This window comes from Bipolaris sorokiniana, assembly GCF_000338995.1.
Source record: "Bipolaris sorokiniana ND90Pr unplaced genomic scaffold COCSAscaffold_15, whole genome shotgun sequence".
In the NCBI taxonomy this organism is placed as follows: domain Eukaryota; kingdom Fungi; phylum Ascomycota; class Dothideomycetes; order Pleosporales; family Pleosporaceae; genus Bipolaris; species Bipolaris sorokiniana.
The window spans coordinates 510,189-530,015 of NW_006911909.1; the positions used below are offsets into that span (position 1 = coordinate 510,189).

Sequence of the window (19,827 nt, forward strand, 5' to 3'; positions counted from 1 at the left end):
GGACTGTACTCCAATCATAAAGCCTTCTCATCCATATTATATATATGTCGCGGCTCTACTTTATATTGATCGATTTTTTGGCGTAGAAGCTCGAAGTAGAGCTGATATTTCTTTTCTGAATCAGCTCGGCGCCGGCTACGATCGATTGGCGTGGTGCGCTTGAGTATAACGAGATGCGAGTTACGATGAACAAAGCGATCAACCCAGTGATATCCGAGCTGCTTCTGAGCTAGCTGCGACGCGATATTTCGAATGATACTCCGTGTGGGTGCTAGGCCTCGCTTAGTGAGTCTATCGATATAGTCGATAAGCTCAGCTTCATGTTGTGGGTGGACTGCCTGCTGGTTTTGTGCAGCTGCTTGTCTGGAGCGAGAAATACCTCGGTGGCGGCGGCTCAGCGTTCCTGGGTCAACACCATATTTTTTTGCAATTTGAGAATACACAAGTTTTTCATTAGGCTTCAAAGCGTTAATAGCAGCAAGCGCAGCGTCAATTGATTGCATTGTGGTCACGTTATGGGTGGTTGAAGTGGATGGAATAATTGGTGTTGGAGGACGTAATCCGGCGTTGGCCCGTCCGCGGCGTTGGCCCGTCCGGCACCTCTACGTTTGGACACAGCCACGTCCGAGAAACCCGAACGCACGTGGAAGCGCGAAATCTATTCTCCTTGAGAAAGCAATATAGGGCTATTGCGTCAATGACTAGTGCGAGGCGTCGTCGTGTGGAGAACCGGCTTCGAGGGGAAAGGATGTGTGGCGCTGATCTTCGCAGGGCGTCATCAGCCCGGCAGGCAGGAACAGGGTACCCCAGACGTTGTTAGGATCCTGGAAAAGATAAGAGACGCGGCCATGTCAGGAATCACGAACTGGCGGAGGGTCCCAAGACGGGCGAAGGATCGACTCTGCTTCACGAAGACGAAGGCTAGCACATGTATGAGTTTGAATGTTTGATCATGTCTCGGCTGATAGGATGGAAGAGGACGAGAGGCCGGACAGGGCGGCGGAGGAAGAGTGGGTGGTAGAACTCGCTTATGTGGAAAGCTATGGGCCGACTACTTTTTGGGGGCGCCGCAGTTGTCAGATTTGAGAGCGGCAATGGATGCGCCCTGGTCAATTTAGGACGTCGACTCAAGATCGACAAGAACCAGTAGGATCGACGGGTCGAACTGGCTTGATCATTTATGTAGCTGGATAGTATGCGGGCACAAGCGTATATATGTGTGTACATTTGGAAGTATTGGCAAGGAGGCAGAGGCAGGCAAGAGCCTAAATTAGCCTAGGACACTGGGGTTGGAAGGGCAACAGCAATGGCAGCGGGATAGATGGCCAAGACACGGGATTCCAGACGGCTCAGGCACGTCTTGTCGGTGTGCACCTGGGATGCAGAGCGGGAGAGGGAGATTTTGTGTACATGTATGTATGTACATATATGCACAGGTGTGTAGGACAGCAACAGGGCGGGTGTGTGTGTGTGAGATGTGCGGCTGGTTGCAGGTGGCAGTGGGGCAGCATGTTTTCTTTGTCTGGGACGTTGGACAGGTTGCCAGGTGTAGTGCATGGCAGCGAACCATGGACGTGGCCAAAGTCGGCATGTCTGGCCCCCCCTATTGCTACTGTTGTCAGGCAGGCCGTGGCGACGGTACGGTTCAGTTGATGAGGTGAAACGGAAAGGCAGATTGCAAGCACACCACCACGACGGTATGATGGACGCAGAGGGAGACGCAGACGCACGTCGTATATCCTAATGACAGCCCTGGCGGTCGCGCGCGCCGACTCGACGGCCCCTGAACAGACAGCGTCGCACCGGGAATGGCAAGGCAGCGGCAGGCGCAAATGGGCCAAATCAGCCAATAGCAGGCCCAGAGTCGCGGTCGCGGCTGCTGGCTGCTCTCAAGGTGGGAAGGGACCCAGACTGTGCCTTCCCCTTCGGTGTGGGCCCCCCCTGGTCGTGCCTTCCGAGGGCAGGGTCTTGCAGCGCCGCACACTGCACACTGCACACTGCACAGGGGAGGCCCGGCACACCAACGCCGTGCCTGTGCACTGTTATGTATCGCCTGCTCGTCACGGCCGGGCGGTGCAACACACACACACATGCCCCTCTCAGAATCAAAAGTACAATCCACCACCTCCAAGCCCGCGGCTGGCGGCTGGCGGATGGCGGCAGTGCCTTGCATGGCCCAGCAGCTGGCGTCGACTGCCGCCGCGGCCACTCGACCATTGCGTGCATGTACACGAGGTGCAGCAGTCCGGCCCAGGCCAAGCGCCGACACATGTTGACCGCGGGAGCTGTCAAGCGCTAACCGGCCTGCCTCCTCATGCCATGGTGATAAGAGCGCAAGACGGGAAGAGGCCCTGCGATGACGGTAAATGGGGACTAGCTGCTGTCTCCATGTAACTGGGGCACTTGGGCCCGCGCCTGTCCTTTTCAATGGCTTGTGACCAGGCGCGCTGTGCATTGAACCCTTCTCCACCGGCCCTCTCCCCATTCACTCTCTTGTGCCCGCAGCAACCACACTGCCCGGCCTCACAAAACACCGCCCGCCCACCCCTACAAACCCTCTGCTGCCCCTGCCACTGCCCCTCACCGCACTTCCCACCCTGCAACCACCCTCATTGCCTTGCCTGCCACGTCTGCCCAGCCAAGTCAATCGTCTCGTTGGGCTCCCCCTTCGGCGCCGGTGCATCTGCATTTGACGGTCACTGTCGCACCACTTGTCTCCTCGGACGCGCATAATAACCCATTGCACTGCTCACCACAAATACCTATTGGACCTGGCGTCCAATCCCCAATGACATAGACGACCAAAGGCGACCCAACGCCCGACACGCCCCCGGCTGCCCAGTCCAGTCCACCCACCTTCTTTCGTCGACGAGTCTTTCTTGGATATCCTATGCCCACCTACCATCATGGCGCCTGCTCCCTCCCCTTCTTCCGCCACGGCTGACCAGTCACCACCCCCGCTCGCCGACTACTTCTTCATCTCCGGCATCGAGTCATCGCAGGTTTACGATGAGCGCACCCAGAATAATGTCATAGTCACTTCGCCATTGGCCCAACCGCCCGTCGATGAGACAATCGAAGAGGACCGCGCCCTCGAGACGGATGCCATACGCCCAACTTCACAGGACGGCCTGTCCCATCGCGATAGGGGGCGGTCAAGGTCGCGGTCACGCTCTGCAAACCGCCTCAGCGAAAACCGCCAGTCAGTCAGCACAATCATTGGACCAGACGCAAAGCCGACGGCGAGTAACCGGAGCAGCGCCACTATCAAGGGCGTGCAGCTTGGCGGCTCTGGTCTAAGCGATCAGGAATTCGACATTGCCCTTCGCAAATTTGCCTCTGAACGAGATTCATTTCTCGAGGAGATACAGTTCACTGCTGGTGTTGCACAGCAGTCTCGCTCTACCCCCACTAGGCCGCGCCCCCGACCTCAGCGCGTTTCACAAGCCAACCCCGAAGATGGTGTCGGTAATCTTCGTTCCGGCGTTGGCAGCATCCGGCGGCGCATATCCACTATGCAAAGCAGCCTGAAGAGACAACCGTCGACTGCAAGACAATGTAAGTTGGCATCATACTATGCACCCAAAAGGTCATATCGCCTACACAACTACCTTTCGGGACGAGATGATATTCCTTTTTTTCCTTTTTTTTCTTATCGACGATTACTGACATGCACGTAGCCTCGATCCGAACCTCCAAACGCATGTCAGGGTACAATTCGGTAATACCGGCACCGCAGCCTTTCGCGCCAGACCCGGATATGCATCCTCTTCTCCGTCGCTACGAGCCAGTTCTACTGGATCGTTATCCGCCAAGGAACATGGTCGAGGAACTCAAGAAGCGCAACCCCTTTCCGGATTATGTACCAATGTTTGCTTTTCCAAATGATGTTAGTGTCGTTTCCTCGGATGAGAGACCAAAGAGCCAATGGCACGGATTTGCCATGACCAACGGGGATGGATCAAAGCTTTACGGCATTTGCCTTATTGTCTGGTTGCCTTTGAATGCCACAGCTGCCGAAGGCCTTGAGCGTCAATGCGAAGAATGGCGAAATCTGCACATGAATCCTGAGGAACGGGAACTGGCAAGCAGCCTGGGCGAGCGTCTTGCACTAGAGCGTGCCAAGTTGTCTCAGCTTCTAACCAAACTTCCCTCGGTAGCTCCCGATTCTGAAGAACGCGAGAATCTCGATGATGAGATTGGCGCAGTAGAAGAAAAAATTCAGCTCATGACGGACCTGCTCCGTCCGGTACGACATGGTGCAGCCTCCAAGATTGAAGGTCTTACTGACGGAGAGACTGGCCTGTGGATCCCACGCGCTTATGGTGTATTGGGACGAGACGCGAGTCTTACGCCATTCTGGAAAGAGTGGTTAAAGGCAGTCGCCGTGCCTATGACCACTGGTGCGGTTCTTCGCGTGCCAGCAAGCTCACCGCGAGTAGGCATGTGGCAACCGCTCGAACGGTACGTAGTCAATCTATGTGCAGAGGCACTTAGTCCGATTACCTCTGTTACACAGGTCGAACTAGCTGTTCGGGAGCTTCGCATGTATGCTCGGAAAGAAGCTATCAACGAGTTGCCGGGGTCCCGCAACATTGACATCTACGCCCTTTTCCGCTGCATGTCTATCCCAAACATCATCACTCTGTTCGAATTTGTTCTCTCTGAGGCTAGGATCATCCTACTCTCTTCTCACACAGCCATGCTACATCTTGCGAGCATGGCAATCACCAACCTACTATACCCTTTCCAATGGACCGGCGTCTTCATCCCCGTCCTACCATCCCGTCTCGTCCAGACTATCGAGGCGCCTTGTCCTTACATTGTTGGAATCGAACGTCGTTACGAACCCGCCGATTATCCCGAAGACGATTATGTATTGGTTGATTTAGATGCCGACTCGATAGTATCCAATGGTCCTCCACCGCCAGCGCTTCCTCGCCAGCAGCGGCGCAAGCTCATGTCCTTGCTCCAGCAGTCCGCCCCGCACCATACGCAATACGGCGTGCCCACTGGCCCACCTGCGTATGCGATCGAAGCATTCCCATTCGATACATTCGCGTCTGAAAACCCTGGGGTTTTTTCGCACAGGGCACAGCCATTGACGATACAGAATTACGTTGGATTGAACTCGACCTCATTCAACACAGTTCTTGGGGCACCGAGCTCAAAGGTCCTAATCTACAACGCCTTTCTACAATCAAGTGCCTTGAGTCGTGGAAACGACAGGCCATCAACAGCAACAACCATAAAGTCACACCACTCTCCACCTTCACCCAAGGTCTCTCCTGTTTCTACGGTATTTCCGCCCATGCCAGGCACGCCTATATCGCGCAGCGATTCTGGGTATGCTCTTCAGGCTAACCTTCGGGAGAAGAGATCCGCGCATTTTGACTCTTCAAGTCGGCGAAGTTCGTCGGTAAGTTTGGTTCTCTATATATTGATCGTCCATGGACTAACGTAGCTAGTTTGGTTTTGAGCGTGTGCCTCCACCTCGGCGCCCTTCTCAGCCGTTCACTGGCCATACTCCCAGTGCGTCCACATCATCCCTGAGCCAAGAATACAAAGCGGCTAGCTCTTCATATGCGCCGTCAGTGTATGCGCAGTCAACGCTGGCCGCATCAACCATCATGCCTGGTATGGCAGTGCAGCAGGTTCGCAATACCTCAACTACGCAGTGGCAAGAGGGACATTGTTTGCAGTGGAGACCCAACGAAGATCGTGCTGTTTGTTCCATCTGCGAAGAAAAGGCAGACGATGGTCTATATCGCTGTTCTGGTAAGTTCCGCATACTTGCAAATTTAGTGAATGTTTTTGGTTAACCCTGTACAGGTTGCAGCACGTATGCCCATAGCCGATGTGTGGAATCTATTTGCATTGTGTGCCCTACGGCGTTTCGTCCTGATCAGGTCCGAGCATCGTTTGTACGATGCTTCGCTAGCCTATTTTACACTTATCGACGTTACCTGGTTCCGGCTACCGGAGAGCGTAAGAAATCTGGCATGCATTATGAATTCAAGATGGATGAGTTTGTAAAGAGCCTGCCAGTGGAAAATGTGCAGTACATTACTGCACTCCAGCAAACACAAGGTTTGTAACTACAACCCCCCTTTTTACAAAAATGGCTAACCATAGACTAGCTTTCAACGAATTCATCCATGAGCGCGAGAGCAGATCAGCCGATGATCCTTCCATCAAACTCTTTGATGAGGTTATTCTAGCGAAGCGCAACCGCGGAAAGTCGTCGTTCTTCTACAAATCGAAGGTGGACTTTTTGTCAGACACGACCAACCACCTGTGGCATACTGCTTCTGCAACACCACCAAATTCACGCTTTCCAGGCGATTATCGTTCTGTCGTCAGTCGGAGTATGTTGTATCCATTCCCTCACTCAAAGCTTGCTAACAAATATCGCAGTCCCTGCAAAACTTGACCCTACACTGATGAAGGAACCGCGCGTCATCCAAGGCGTACCTCGCGTACCTCAGGCCAAAGCTCGTCGCAAGCCTATACCATCTATGCTTGGACCAGGCAGCAATGATCCTCCACAGATACATATCTCATGATCTACATTTAAGCTTCCCGCTCTCTATAACGACGAACCCCGACCTCTATGTCTCCTCCTGTCTCGTCGTACTCTCACCTTTTGCCTTATTATTGTGTTTTACATACCTAGCGACGGAGTTTGTGGCGCATTGCAGCATCATTGGTAGGGCAATTTGATAGTCCACTAACCGGTCCTTGCTTCTCAGATTGGATATCTGATGGAACAACTGAACTCTGATCTTCGGAATCATACTGCATTACATGGGATAGATTAGCATGCCTGCACATGGATCATTATTGGATCCTCTGCCCGTTCTGGTCTTTCGTCGGCTGTGGAGTTCTAAATAAAACAAGGCTCCGTATTGCGGATACATCGTTGTAATAGCTTTTTTTGGTCACTAGTCGCCCCAGGTTGGCGCCTCCGGTTCGGGACTGGCGAGCTTCTTTCTTTGTACATTATTGTTTCTGAAGTATGCGATAAGAAAACAGCTGGCGGAAGATATGTGGCGCCTCAAGTGTGCCTCCTGTATCAACAAAAATCGAACCTGAATCACCATACTGCCCCTACCACTTGCCATCTGGACCAGTCGAAAGAACAGCATGCACGTCGCCTCTGAGCTTTGACCTTGCGGCATTCGGTCAGCACATCCAATCAGCGCGTGTTTCGAAACTTTGTTCCTGACAAGACCCGTTAGCGTTGACTTTAAATAGATAAGCGTCCAGTTATCATCTTGGCGGACGCGCGGTGAGACGAGCCCCTTGAGGACTGCTCTTTGATGACCTTCTTAACGCGCCTCCTGCTTTCCTCCTTCACCTACACTCTTTGTTGTACATTCGTTATTTTTTTTTTGGATCGCTCGCTCATCCTCACTCGTTAGGCTGCACTATTGTTAATAAAAATAATCCAATCCTCGACATCATCTATCCCAAAACAATCAATAAATATGCTCGGACGCACCGTTTTTGCCGCGACTCTTTTCGCGCTTGCTCAATTCGCTGTCGCTGCGCCCCCTGCCTGTCTTCTTGCGGCCGCCAGCCAATACAGTGACCCGGCCACCATCAAGATGGTATGCCAATCCAAGGACTTGAAGTCCATGGTTGCCACGATTTGTCCCAACGATGTGGACGCTGCGGTGGCGGCGCTTGCAGATATCTGCAATGGCCAGAATACCAATGTTGGTAAGTACACTGCTATCTCGCGTTGCAGTCGGTGTGTAGAAAGGGTAGAAGAGGAACTGCGACGGCATCAAGATCAACATACTAATACTGTTTTTCAGCCTCCGACGTATCTTCTGCGACCGCCCCCATGACTACGGGCTCATCCCCTAAGCCTACCGGCACTGGAGCCTCTACTCTGGTCCCTATGTACCCCACTAGCTCTGGCGGCCACAGCAACGGAAACGGCACCGCTCCCATGTCGACTGGCAGTCACAACAGCGCAAATGGTACCACTCCCATCGCGACTGGTACTCCCAAGCCTGTTCCCAGCGCCACTGGCCCTGCTAGTGTTCCTAGTCCCAGCGGTGCCGCTGGCAAGGTCGATCTCGGACTCGCAGCTGTTTTCGCCGGATTTATGGTTGCTGCTCTGTAAATTGGCCGCGGAAGCGGAACTGAGTGGTGAAAGATAGTTTGGTGGAATTGTGGCAATGAATGGGGAATGATATTGGGTACTTTGTCGTACATAATTAGAAACTCTTTTGAATAAACATTGAACAAAAACAAAACAAAACAACAAACGAAAATCCATCACTCCCTCAATCCGCAAAAACATGCACAACTCGATGCTAATGTCGTAGTTATCACATCCATTCTTTTGCTTTTTCGCAACAATACATTTTTTTCGAATTACCATCCAATCGTGTTGTTTCCCGTTCAGCTCGGCCCAACATACCTAACCGTTTTGTTTTCTTCTCCACATGCCCCCTTACCCCTCAGTATTGATAGTTGAAAATTGCTGGAGAATACTACCCGCCTCTTGGCACGAGGCCTGAGGCAAACTACCACAATCTCGCGACTATCGCGAAACAGACCGGTGCGCTTATCCCTTAGCGCCAGGTACAGCATCCCAGCCATCCACACATACACACACCTCAACCACAGCCCCGGCCCGACGATTAAACGAAATGATACCAGGGAGAGAAAACGCGGGATAGTATATCCGACCGCCATATCCACACAACAAGTCCAAACTCTTGACTCTTCCGCAGAGCGCAAAGGGTAAGCGCTCATGTGGCGCATACACACATGTTTTCGCCCGAGGCCTAGAGTTTCGTCTGTCTTGTTCTTCGGAGACGCGCATTCGTTTAGCGATGTGATTCTAGACTCCTATGGTTAAGCGAGCATGTGTAAGAAGTTTTAGTGAGCGTGTGCGTAGGGGGAGGGGAGGCTACCACTAATTACTGCGAATCGAGACGAGTGCCCTCCCCGCCCGCGTATACACTCTATTGGTGGTTTCAAAGATGGGTTAGTGGCACAGACTTTGTGTGGTCGCGACAGGCATTGATGCTGGACCCCTTCTCTGTTGTTGTTTTTGCTTTTTCTGGGCCCGGCGTGAAGGTCTGCTGGGACGGGGGTTTGGGGTTAGTTACCCCTCATCACCCCCACTTTCGTTGGTGACGCAATTTTTAACAACCCGCTCCTTGCGGCTGTCAACTTTGCTGGGGGCTATGGTTTGGTCTATTAATCTTGTAAAATATCGAGCTTTCATATATCATCTGGCAAGATGGCCGAGCGGTCTAAGGCGCTAGCTTCAGGTGCTAGTAGAGAAATCTGCGTGGGTTCGAATCCCACTCTTGTCAACATCTTTTCTTTTTGCTTTTATCAAGGTCCTTGTCGTCGTGGTTGTGGTTGTGGTTGTGGTTGAGGTTGATATCCTCTGTCTTTTTTTATCCAAAAAGTTGAGATAAATGGGGGGGTCTGTGCGTCGAAGCTCCTCTTATCTCCATCTCGTCTTCTTTTGCATGTGTAGACAGTATAGAGACTTGTTTCTGCTTCAGCGAGTGCACTGGCAGAGTATGTAAGCCATCATTGCTAATTGGTGTGTGCGTTGAGAAATTGATCTTACCTGCTTCGAATTTTTCTTTATCGCGTTAACAGTTGATTGTCATCAAGCATGTGAAAAAAACATGTTCGCTAATAAGTATGCAACATGTAAGGTAACGAGTGTTGTGTTTGTTCGAATGAATAGGTGCAACTCTATTGCAATAGTTCTCTAACAGGGGTGTCTCAGTAACTATGCCTCTTCTTACAATGGGCTAATAGTTCAAGGACATGCCTTTTGTTATAGTGACATCTTATAAGTTGTCTGCACTGCGAGAATAGACCTATATCTAACGCATATACACAAGTAACAACCACTGAATACTCGAAAGATCTTGTGAATAATCTGGCGAGTCTGTTTCGTATTTGGAACTCAACCCTTGGAATCGAAACTCTCAAGTGAACTTGCTATCTCCACATAATTACGTATATGTGACCACAGACCAAGTAGAGTTCTTCTACTAACGAGTACAAAGATATCCGTACCTACAAATGGTAGGCTTCCTTCTTTCTAAAGATAACCCAAATATTCATATAATACTCAACGTTTATTGGGCATCATTTGGTATCCACTACAAGCTGACGAGACGTGCCGTTCCAATCATACCCTATGCTGTTTTCGATACATTTTGAGCTTTGGTGGAAGAAGTGCACTTTTGCAATTGTGTATCTTTCCAGTCGTGATAGGAAGCCGCTACCTTGTGAAAATGTGAAATTTGGCAGCAATATCTTATTGACAATATTGGTCAACCGAGCCTTTTCAAAATGGCCATAGTATCGTTTTGTTCGTAGTCTATCCTGGAAACACAAAACTTGTGCCTGTGCTGCGATTCGTAAGCCTGAAATAATTAGAAAGAAGGCTCTGAGCGGGGAAATTCGGGTTTACCCCATGCAATTCCGATAGTAGTCTGAAGTTACTCGCTACCTCACATTAGTGCGTCCTTTGTATAAGAGTGTTACACAGGTTTCTATAAAGTTACTGATCTACTCTGGCAGAGTTCCAGGCATGTTAAAGGTTGAACGTTCTTTCTGTTAAATATGGCTTTAGTAGGGTTAGAGCAGGTAGGCCTCAGTGTGGTATTCAAAGTATCACGTGGCATGGGATGTGCAGCAGCATAGGATAACGAGTTCTTATTCCAGAGCTTACTTACCTATTCATTGTTCTCGAATAAACTGGACCGTATATTGGTTTTCTATAATTTGCTGAGTACAAATATTAGGCAGTCACTTCTTATTTGTGCTCTTTTCTATTATCATATGAAAGGGGTTATGCGTTATTTCCTGGCCCCATGCACATGAACAACTTCGCTCAGCACATTCCAAGATGTTTCAAGTAATAGCGACTTAGTTCTTTCCGACTTGACCAATAAACAAGAAGGCGATATACATTTGAACCCTTGTTATTGGAAGGATAGCAGTCCAGATATCTATGAACAGTATCATCAGAGCACTCATGACGTATTTTTACTAAGAATACATTATGAAGATTTGCTTATAAGACGCTCTATGTACGATGAATGATTGAGCACTGGCGTTGCATGATGTCCCAGCTTTTGATGTAGCAATCTGGGAGTCTGACAGTTTTAATTTAACGAGGGCCCTATGAGCCTGCCTTTTGTACTAACTTGTCAATCGTGATTGGATGGTGAAATGACGCAGCAGGTATCAGCGGTTGACTGATCCAAGAAGAAGTTCAGCGTCCCCATAGCAACGTTCCTCTTTCTTTGTATATATCTACGTATGTGGTGGTTCTCAATATGACACACGTAGTCTCAAGGCAATTAAACCAGAAAGCGTTTGATGTTCGAGAGACATCCTGTTCGATATACCATTATATCCTTCGAGTCATCCTTCAAACCTCTCCCAATATACGATACATCGATAGTTCTAGACTGCAAGATCGTCTGCTTATTTGACCAACCACTACTCGCTCATGTCAAAGTCAGATGTCACTTCACGTGCCAGAAGTACACGTACTCTCTAATAGTCGTGAAAGGTTACCAGTACCTAACAGTGATGCTGGCTAATCATATCTCCTCGAATGTTCTCCAATCTCAGTAGGCATCCTCGTTGTCTCATATATCATGGACAAAGTCCTGTTCTATTCTTTCTTTCCCTCCATTCATCCATCCACCATCGATGCCAGAATTAAGACAACTTCAATGCCATCATCATTCATCATTCATACTATCGTATCATCGCCGTAGTACATCATTCATAAATCCTCTTCTCATTCCATGCTAACATCATAATGGCATCCTCTGGCAACAAACGGTGGGGTGAGGCTGAACCATCAGCCAACTCCTGGCGAAGTCGACCCTCCTCATCATCCTCCTCTTCTTCATTTTCATCATCATTACCATCATTTTCACCATCACCCGACTCCTGGAGAAGTCGATCCTCCTCCTCCTCCTCCTCCTCCTCCTCTTCTTCTTCATCGTTTTCTTCTTCATCATTATCACCATCACCACCACCACCAAAGTCCCAGAACTCATGGGCAACCGCAAACAACTGGCGGAGTGGCTCCCCACCAAAGTCCCTCGACAAGCCGGCAACAACACCGGATTTCGACAAGCTTACAGAGGGGCAGGTTTTATACCTCGGTGTACCTCCTCCAAGCTCCATCTTCTGGCAACGCCAGGATGCGTCCTCTCCAGAGGGGCATCCAGTAGTCATTGTCGGAAAGTACCGGGGCAAGGGCGGAGAAGAATGCGTCAAGCTCCGGCTGGTGACGAGTTTCGGTGGACAGCGGCTTCAAGACAGGAAGCCATTTTGGCAGTGGAAGTTTTTTATGCTCTGCGAAAACTCACAGGAGCAGGTCCAAACGGAAGAGGTCCGTCTAGCCAAAGTGGCATCCGGTTGTGACGCGTTCAAGAAACGCTGTTACGTCAATCTCAGCCCAAACTCGCTTTACCATATCGAGTACAGGCACCTGGGTGTTTTTGCTATTCAGCCAAACATCAGGTTTGACAGCCTGTCAACAAGCGAGATCAAGAATGCTCCAGCGAACTGCTAGGTAGCAACTTGTTGGCAGGTCCGGATGCCACTCTTTCATCGCCGACTTGACAGCCACCCCTCTCTGGGTATCACTCCTCTCTGGACAATGCCGAATGCCACCGCTGGCTTATGCCTGAAGGTCCCCGGCACAACTCTCTCTCTCTCTCATCCTTTTTCGACAATGCCGATCGCCACCTCTGGCTTACGCCTGAAGGTCTCCGGCACAACTCTCTCTATTTTGATTTTATCTTCCTCATCCTTTGTTGTTTGGGGGTTTTTCTGTTCGGTTTGGGCAAGCGCGATACCCGAGTTATGTATTTTTTTTTCATCATGTTGGACTTTACGAGTGGTAGTGTCATGGTATCACGTTTCGATATTATTGTAGCACACATCATCACGACAGGTTTTGAAGTATGCAAGGAAGTTTTAGTTGCGCTTGATGAATTGTGACTGCGTGGTTCGATAGTGCACATGTCCTTTCCAATAGTTGTGAAGACGTATCATGACGATGGATATTTTAACGTACGCAACGCAATATACGATCTACTAAACGCTTATGCGAGTCTTAGACTAAACAGCTTGACTTTAAATACTGCTGGAAAAAGAAAAGTACTACAGCTAAGTGTATAAAGAGGTGAGACGTCGACGTGCTTAGAGCATCACGTATCGAACTCGACTACGTACACGTCAGGGTCCACATCGCGCTTCAACGTTCCTGTCTAACCAAACTGTCCTACTCGTATACCAACTTACGAATTCACGTACCTACTGCATTATCGTCCTACAGTTCGGATCTCGTATAGTACGCTACGCGAGGCCTGTAAATCTTGAGGATGTAAGAAATCCCCAGGCAGAGAAAGGAGAGTCGAGCGGGTATTTTATTTTTGGGGTATAATGGTATATCATAGGGGCTTTATTGATGGTACAAACAGGATCAGCGTTGTTAGAGCATGGTAATGGGCATTGGTTACGAAGTACATAGTATGATGGTCCACTTCTAGGTATTCCTACGCCCACATTTTTACGAATGAAAATTAGTCCTTTTTGATGTTACGAAGCAGATCATAACCGTATTAGGGTCGTGGCCATATTAGAGTGGCGCTACTGACTACGTGAACTTGATTGGGTTGTTTGACAAGTTGCAGTGGTACATCTAGTTACGCGAATCCTTTCTTTTTCATGGACACGATGCGCAGTCTACGCGTATGTTGCCTCGAAGAGCTTGGGCTATTCCCCTTGTTTGATCCTAAATTGCATCGCCGTTGTTGGGCCGCTGCTTTGCGTTTTTGACTACTTCAAAGCCAACAAAAACAACGGTTGGCAATGGGACTTTTGTCATGTTACTTCAATCAAAATCCCCAAGATACATGAGTCCTCTGATCTAGAGGCGTTTTTTTTCTCCTGAGCTTGATAGCTGGAGATTTGAACACGTGCAAGATTTGATGTTGGGCACCTATAGCAGTTGAACCCTGGTCATTTACGGTGTTAGGCGAATACGTCTTGAATCTTGCAGTGTCAAATACAGGAAACTCTAGCGGTCCGTGGGAATGTGACCAAACGCCGCGGAGTATACATGTACCTCATTAACAAGGTTATGACACTTTCCTTGACTCTGCCCACGTGGCTATTGCATGCGCGCTAGAGTTTCCCTTCCAATAGTGAAGCTACAAAACGCCATTACGCAACGGAATACCATGTTCCGTTCTGTGATATAGCCAGTGTGATGAGGGTGCAGCTGCTTATCACATACTGCTCCTTTTATAATTTCTCTAACACGAGATATTGTGGCGCACCTCTCGTGGCATCGTTACTTGGCAGAGACAAAAACTGGGAAGTGGGAAGTGGGAAGTGTATGGCAGTCTGGGCACAAGACAAATGTGTAGTAATTGGCCGCAGACGCTCTAAATACTGCTCGACCAAACATGGTCAACGCTCTCAAATCACGAGGAAAGTGACCCGTGTGCACGTATTGGGAAATTCTCTCTTGAAAGCGGTGCAGGTAATCTCGCGGGTGGAGTTTCAGGTACGGTACCGTGGCGCGCCGAGACCCTACCTACAGACGCTTGGATGCTGCGCCACTAGTACGGCTTCCTTCGTTCCAAAGTAATATAGCTTTGATGTTACATTGACATAACATAACATGGAAACTATGCGTGTTCTGTCTTCTGTAATACATACAATTACAGCCGAACGGGGTGCTCTGACGCGACATGAGAACACTTGGCACATCTGCTGCCGGCTTCTGAAGCACTAGGGGCGGTTGCCATGAGTATTTGCGAACATGGTACCTTCCAAGACCAAGAGTGCCCACAACCGCAATGCTGAGGCTTCATCCTTGAGCGCTTTCCCCAAGCTGGCAATAGCCGTTTGAGTGGGGACCGTTTTCAGTCGCATGCTAGTGTTGTGTGTGTATTACGAACTAGATCAAGTCAAATATTCGTCACCCTCACCATGTTGCTGTTAACCGCGTTGAAGTACTCGATTGTCCCAATCCCGCCTGGTGTATAATTATCAAAGACTTCGTCGCTCACGTCGCGTAGAGCGTGTAAACGGCCTTGGTTTTGGCAGCAACTGCCCCTTGGCGATTGCCGAAGCTAGGGTTTGTGGTGTATAACGGGTTTATTATGAGGGCCGCGGGGCGGTACGAAGAGCGTGATGATGGCACTATAGTGATACCGAAGTGGTGGAAGTAGGCATGAACGTTTGGCTGGTGGCCTGCACAGATTGCGACAGGCAGCACCTCTATGTTCTAGCCCTACTACCGACTGTAAGTATGAGTCGAGACAACGACAGCGGCATCAGCGATGCCGTGGAGATATCGCGGAACAGTGGGGATGGTGCCGCGAAAGGCAGGAGAGGACGGACAAGAGTTGAATATTTGTCCGTCTCTTTGTGCGTACTCATGGTTGCGTGAAGGAAGCCCATATGCCCGCGGAGGGTAGATAGTGCGGCTAGAATGCGCAAGAGTAATTTGGATCCATAGTGTAGGCGGTGAAGAGGTCAGTTGGTGGGTTTGCACTGGTCCAGTCACAATAAAGGGACGACCTAGGGTTGAGGCGTGTACGTGCACTGGGCCATGTGTCTTACGGGCGGACGTGGTGTAGCCGTGAGTGACGGGCTGTTGCTAAAGCTCCGAGACAACTCTCCAGCTCCTTCCTCCCCTGTTACTAACGGGTACCCCCACACATAGACACACATAAACCAGTCCCCCACTAGTCAAGCTCCATGATGTGGTGATTCGATGGCTCTTAGCGTTGCTACCGCATGATTGCGACAACTTTTCTCATCCTCGTATAGGTTGTGTCATGTTAGGTGCTAATGAACCGACGAGATGAGCTATCACAGAAGCTCAGTCCCCCGACTCTGTTTGCTGCGATTGTGGATTGTGTGTGGATTGTGGCGAGTAACGGTCATGGCGGGAGAAAAAAAATTGTTCACGGCTATCCTTAGTCAGTTCACCGTTAGTGGACGCAAATCAATCCCAGACTACTGCTCCATGGAGTTCCTTCCCGAAGTTCAGCCTGGATTTGAGGAGACATAGCGCATCATCCGTGGTGCGGGAAGACGGCAAGAATTGTTCTCGAAGGCGCTTCTTTGATGGCGCTTCCTTGACAGCGCACGACCATTTTCGGGCGCTGGAGAATGCCCGAGTGCTTTGAGGAGGTTCAAGGCATGAAGGGCATCGTGGGGCCATCGGTGTATAGCAGCCGACGTGCTCCACATAAAGCCGGCGACCCGAGTCAGATATCGCGAGGACAGGCGGTCGCACTGACACAGTTGGGAGGAATGGATTACATACTAATGTTAGGAGACGCCACGCTCTGCATAGCTGAAGCATATCATGCGCGATGTCCCGATACTTTGAGCTATCGGGTTCGAGAATGTGTTCCGAATGCAGCCGCGGCACCATCACGTGCTAGCTGGCCATAACCGTCTCGCTTTTTGGAAACACTAGCCGGCATCACCGAGCGTCCAGTTCGCGCCTTGTCAGGAGCCGAAGTCTTGGGGCAGCCAGAGCTGAAGATCCTGATTTTGGTTCATGACTTGTCGAGATCGATGAGTCTATCGGCGAAACCCCCTCCCTGCTCCCATGAATTTGTATCACGAGTGTAGGTCGTCTCACCGACATTTGTGCGCCGGGCGAAATGCACCGGCCGCCCCACCCGAGAGAATGACCATGTCGAAGAAAAAAAGACGACGAGAGCAATAACCAGGGCAATATGGGTGGAGATAAAAGTCTTCAGGACCGCAGCGTGAGGAGACGCGCTCAATCTCGGCAAGGTGCCGCATAGGGCATCATGTAGACCCCTGTTGAAACAAGCTGCAAATGAGAAGCGTGTCAGAAAGAGCACGTCGAAAGCCATGCTGACAATTTCTGTTAAAGGCCAACGAGGGCGGCTTATTGGTGGTGATGGTGATGAGGAGGTGCTGCAGGCCAGCCTTGCATTAGTGCTGAAAGGCTTTGGCGAGAGGCGTTCACGATGCGATGCGAATTGAATGCCTAGCTTTCTCAGAGTGAAAAAAGCATGGGCAGACGCGTCGGTGTTACACTATGCTACATCGTTCACGCCAGCGGCCGCTAGGCAAAAGAAATCGGTTGCCACGTGTTGTGACCCCTGGCAGCCACGGCATTATCTCGACGAGGTCACGCCTGACTCGTCACCATAAGCACCGAAGATCTTTTCCCTTTGGAAGCACTATGGGAATCTTGTCAAAGAAAACTGCCAGAGTCAGTTTTCTTGCGGCTAGGGCGGTCAAGCTTCAAAAAAAAAACCCCTTGAAGGAAAAAAAAAAAAAGAAATCGCAACCCCAGACCATGGAATGTGGGTCAATGGTAACAAGGATGACGATATTCGTTTATCACAGCAGCTAGAGGGTATTTGGCAGCGCAGGATGCTGAAGCCGCATAGTGTCCAAGTCGCCAAAGTTACGCGACGGGAAAGGGGGGGAACTACTAGGGCTTCATAGTTTGTTGCATCATCATTATCATCATCATCATCAGCATCATCGTCACCTCGGATGCGCTAGAGTAGAGATAGCTGCATAGCGCGGATGCTGTGGGCTCAGCTCAGGGTCAGTGGTGGCGCGAGTAGTATAGTCAGTGTAGGAGAATGTAGTAAGTAAGTATATAAATACGAACAAGGGAGAGCAATCTTGACTGAGAGTAGAAAAAGATATGCTCTCTGCCTCGTCGGGGGCCTAACTATGCCGGGCCCCGCGGGTGCCCTGAAACCCTAAAGTGGGCTGTGGGCGTTTATTTCCGGGCGTCTGGTGTAGCCTCGCGCTCAGATGGTCACGGCCCTGAGGGATGGACAGTGTTTGGGCGACTGTGGCGCGGTCCGCGATATGATAGGTGCGACAGGTGGTCGGGTCCGAAGAGATGGGCAGCCCACTGCTTACTCACCGCATGCGTGAAGGCGTCCGAGGCTTGTGGCGATGACGCTGCGAGCGGTCGGTGATTAGTCCGAGCGACGCCGAGGGTGACAGAGGCAAGCGGAGGAGGAGAGGCAGGAGTCGGGGGTTGAGGGGAAGGGGGGCTGAAAGGATGAAGGGTCCAGGGCGATTACACGGACAGGAGTGCGGGCCTATGTAATGTAACACGCAGGTGGGCACGTATGTAGGCGGATGGATGCAGATGGATGCAGATGGATGCAGATGCGTACGGCCAAGGAGGGATGTCTCGCATGGCAGGCCAACGAGGCGTGAGGGCCTCGAGGTGGGGTTGCACACGTGGAATGGCGGCACATCGTCTGTTCTCCAGGCTGCAGGCTGGGAAACAGGACAATCTCCACTGGCAGTGTTCCGAGCTTGTAATCAGGCATTGATCGACCATGAGGTAGATAGGGCGCAGATCTGCCGAGTCTGCTCAGAGGTGATGACGACAATGCATGGTTGCTGTGGTGCAGGCCAAGGTGTGATTGGGCACAGGTTGTGTTCAACCATTGGAGTCTGGCCGACAAGCCCGGCGCCTGTTGCATCGCAAGCCATGCAGCCACGCTGACCACGTCTGGGTACGTACGTACTTACATGTGTCTGTATCTAACCACGTACATGTGGGTGCGTCTAAGGGTGCGGCGTCGACTATACGCATGTCTTGGCCCTCTGAACAACAATGTTCCGCGGCGTCGCGTGTGGACGTGGGTCGTGTTGCCCACACCACAGAGAGAGATAGAGAGAGAGCGAGAAAGGGAAGAGAAGGGGGGAGAGGCTAACTACTGTAGTCGAGTGTACTACGGTGTCGTGGGCCGAGCTAAAGGGTCGTTGGCCAGCACAAAGGTTACGCGGGAACGGGTCCTGGCAAGGTGGGAGCAACGGCGATGCAGAGCGGACAGGCAGCTGGGTGTGTCAGGCCATGTGGTGGGAGACGGGTCCTCTCAATAGAGTAGAGGCGTCTTTGGGTCTCGCGTGGCTGCGTGTAGTGATTTGAGAGGATGGATGTATATACACTACTGTATATACATTACATATAGGGAAGGTAGGTAGGTAGGCAGGTAGCGTATTGGTACATATGCACATGGTTTATTGTATGTACATACATACATACATACATACATACATATATATGTACATACATACAACATACATACAGACGATAGTAGCAAGTAAGTATGGACCCATTGGAACGGACACCCTGTGGCGAGGCCGTGGACAGCGTCTCGCAGGCCTGGACAGGGGGCGGCAGAGTGCAGGGATGCCTCGTGGAAGCCCACGGCCAGGTGCTCTATTCCCATGGTCGGCGGACGTGCAGGCGGCCATGTGTCTCGTATGCGACTAGGAGGCGGGCGTGGCTAGAGCCTTTGTCATGGCCCGGATCCAGGGCTAATTCGGCGCCATGCTAGGTTCTCTTAGCTGTCTTAGCACGGCGGTGTGAGCGACTGTTCGAGCGGCAGAGACAAAGGCCAATCCCAGCTAGGGTACCCACACATTGCCCTCCAGCGAGCGAGGCCCGCGATTTACCTCTCCGCGAACATCTTCTACTCGGCATGCCCTTCCCTACCACCTCGCTCCCTCCCTCTCCATCGTCTGTCTCTCCTGTGCCTGACAGCCCAAACCTCGCCACACCCGCCCTCTCTCCCGAGTCCTCGCACTCCCCCGCCGCCGCCGCATCACCAACACTACACAACGACGGCCACAGAGACGCCCGCGACCACCAGCCCATTGCACCTGCCTCTACACCAGCGGACGCTCTTTCCCACTCCTTCTCAGCAGCCAGGAGCGACCGCCCCCCGCCTTCCTCGTCCTCAT

At 51.0% G+C, this 19,827-nt stretch overlaps 5 protein-coding genes and 1 non-coding gene across 6 annotated transcripts; 4 read left to right on the forward strand and 2 right to left on the reverse strand.

Annotated features, from left to right (window-relative positions):
• Positions 1-14: 14 nt before the first annotated feature.
• On the reverse strand, positions 15-503 carry COCSADRAFT_100493 (uncharacterized protein; the record flags this gene model as incomplete). Its single annotated transcript, XM_007706070.1, has 1 exon — positions 15-503. The coding sequence occupies one exon, from the start codon at positions 501-503 to the stop codon at positions 15-17; it is 489 nt and encodes a 162-aa protein (XP_007704260.1).
• Positions 504-2,906: 2,403 nt separating this feature from the next.
• On the forward strand, positions 2,907-6,566 carry COCSADRAFT_99781 (uncharacterized protein; the record flags this gene model as incomplete). The annotated part of the gene is made up of 6 exons (XM_007706071.1): positions 2,907-3,558; positions 3,681-5,419; positions 5,469-5,778; positions 5,833-6,090; positions 6,141-6,368; positions 6,418-6,566. 6 exons carry the CDS (start codon positions 2,907-2,909, stop codon positions 6,564-6,566), a joined length of 3,336 nt encoding a protein of 1,111 aa, XP_007704261.1.
• Positions 6,567-7,490: 924 nt separating this feature from the next.
• Positions 7,491-8,137, forward strand: COCSADRAFT_30054 (uncharacterized protein; the record flags this gene model as incomplete). Its single annotated transcript, XM_007705842.1, has 3 exons — positions 7,491-7,725; positions 7,754-7,756; positions 7,824-8,137. 3 exons carry the CDS (start codon positions 7,491-7,493, stop codon positions 8,135-8,137), a joined length of 552 nt encoding a protein of 183 aa, XP_007704032.1.
• A 1,125-nt stretch (positions 8,138-9,262) lies between these two features.
• Positions 9,263-9,344, forward strand: COCSADRAFT_t78. Its single transcript has one exon. It is a non-coding gene; the product is annotated as a tRNA-Leu (tRNA).
• Positions 9,345-11,836: 2,492 nt separating this feature from the next.
• COCSADRAFT_346456 (uncharacterized protein) lies at positions 11,837-12,601 on the forward strand (the record flags this gene model as incomplete). Its single annotated transcript, XM_007706072.1, has 1 exon — positions 11,837-12,601. One exon carries the CDS (start codon positions 11,837-11,839, stop codon positions 12,599-12,601), a length of 765 nt encoding a protein of 254 aa, XP_007704262.1.
• Positions 12,602-16,469: 3,868 nt separating this feature from the next.
• Positions 16,470-16,946, reverse strand: COCSADRAFT_346457 (uncharacterized protein; the record flags this gene model as incomplete). Its single annotated transcript, XM_007706073.1, has 1 exon — positions 16,470-16,946. One exon carries the CDS (start codon positions 16,944-16,946, stop codon positions 16,620-16,622), a length of 327 nt encoding a protein of 108 aa, XP_007704263.1. The 3' UTR covers positions 16,470-16,619.
• Positions 16,947-19,827: the final 2,881 nt, after the last annotated feature.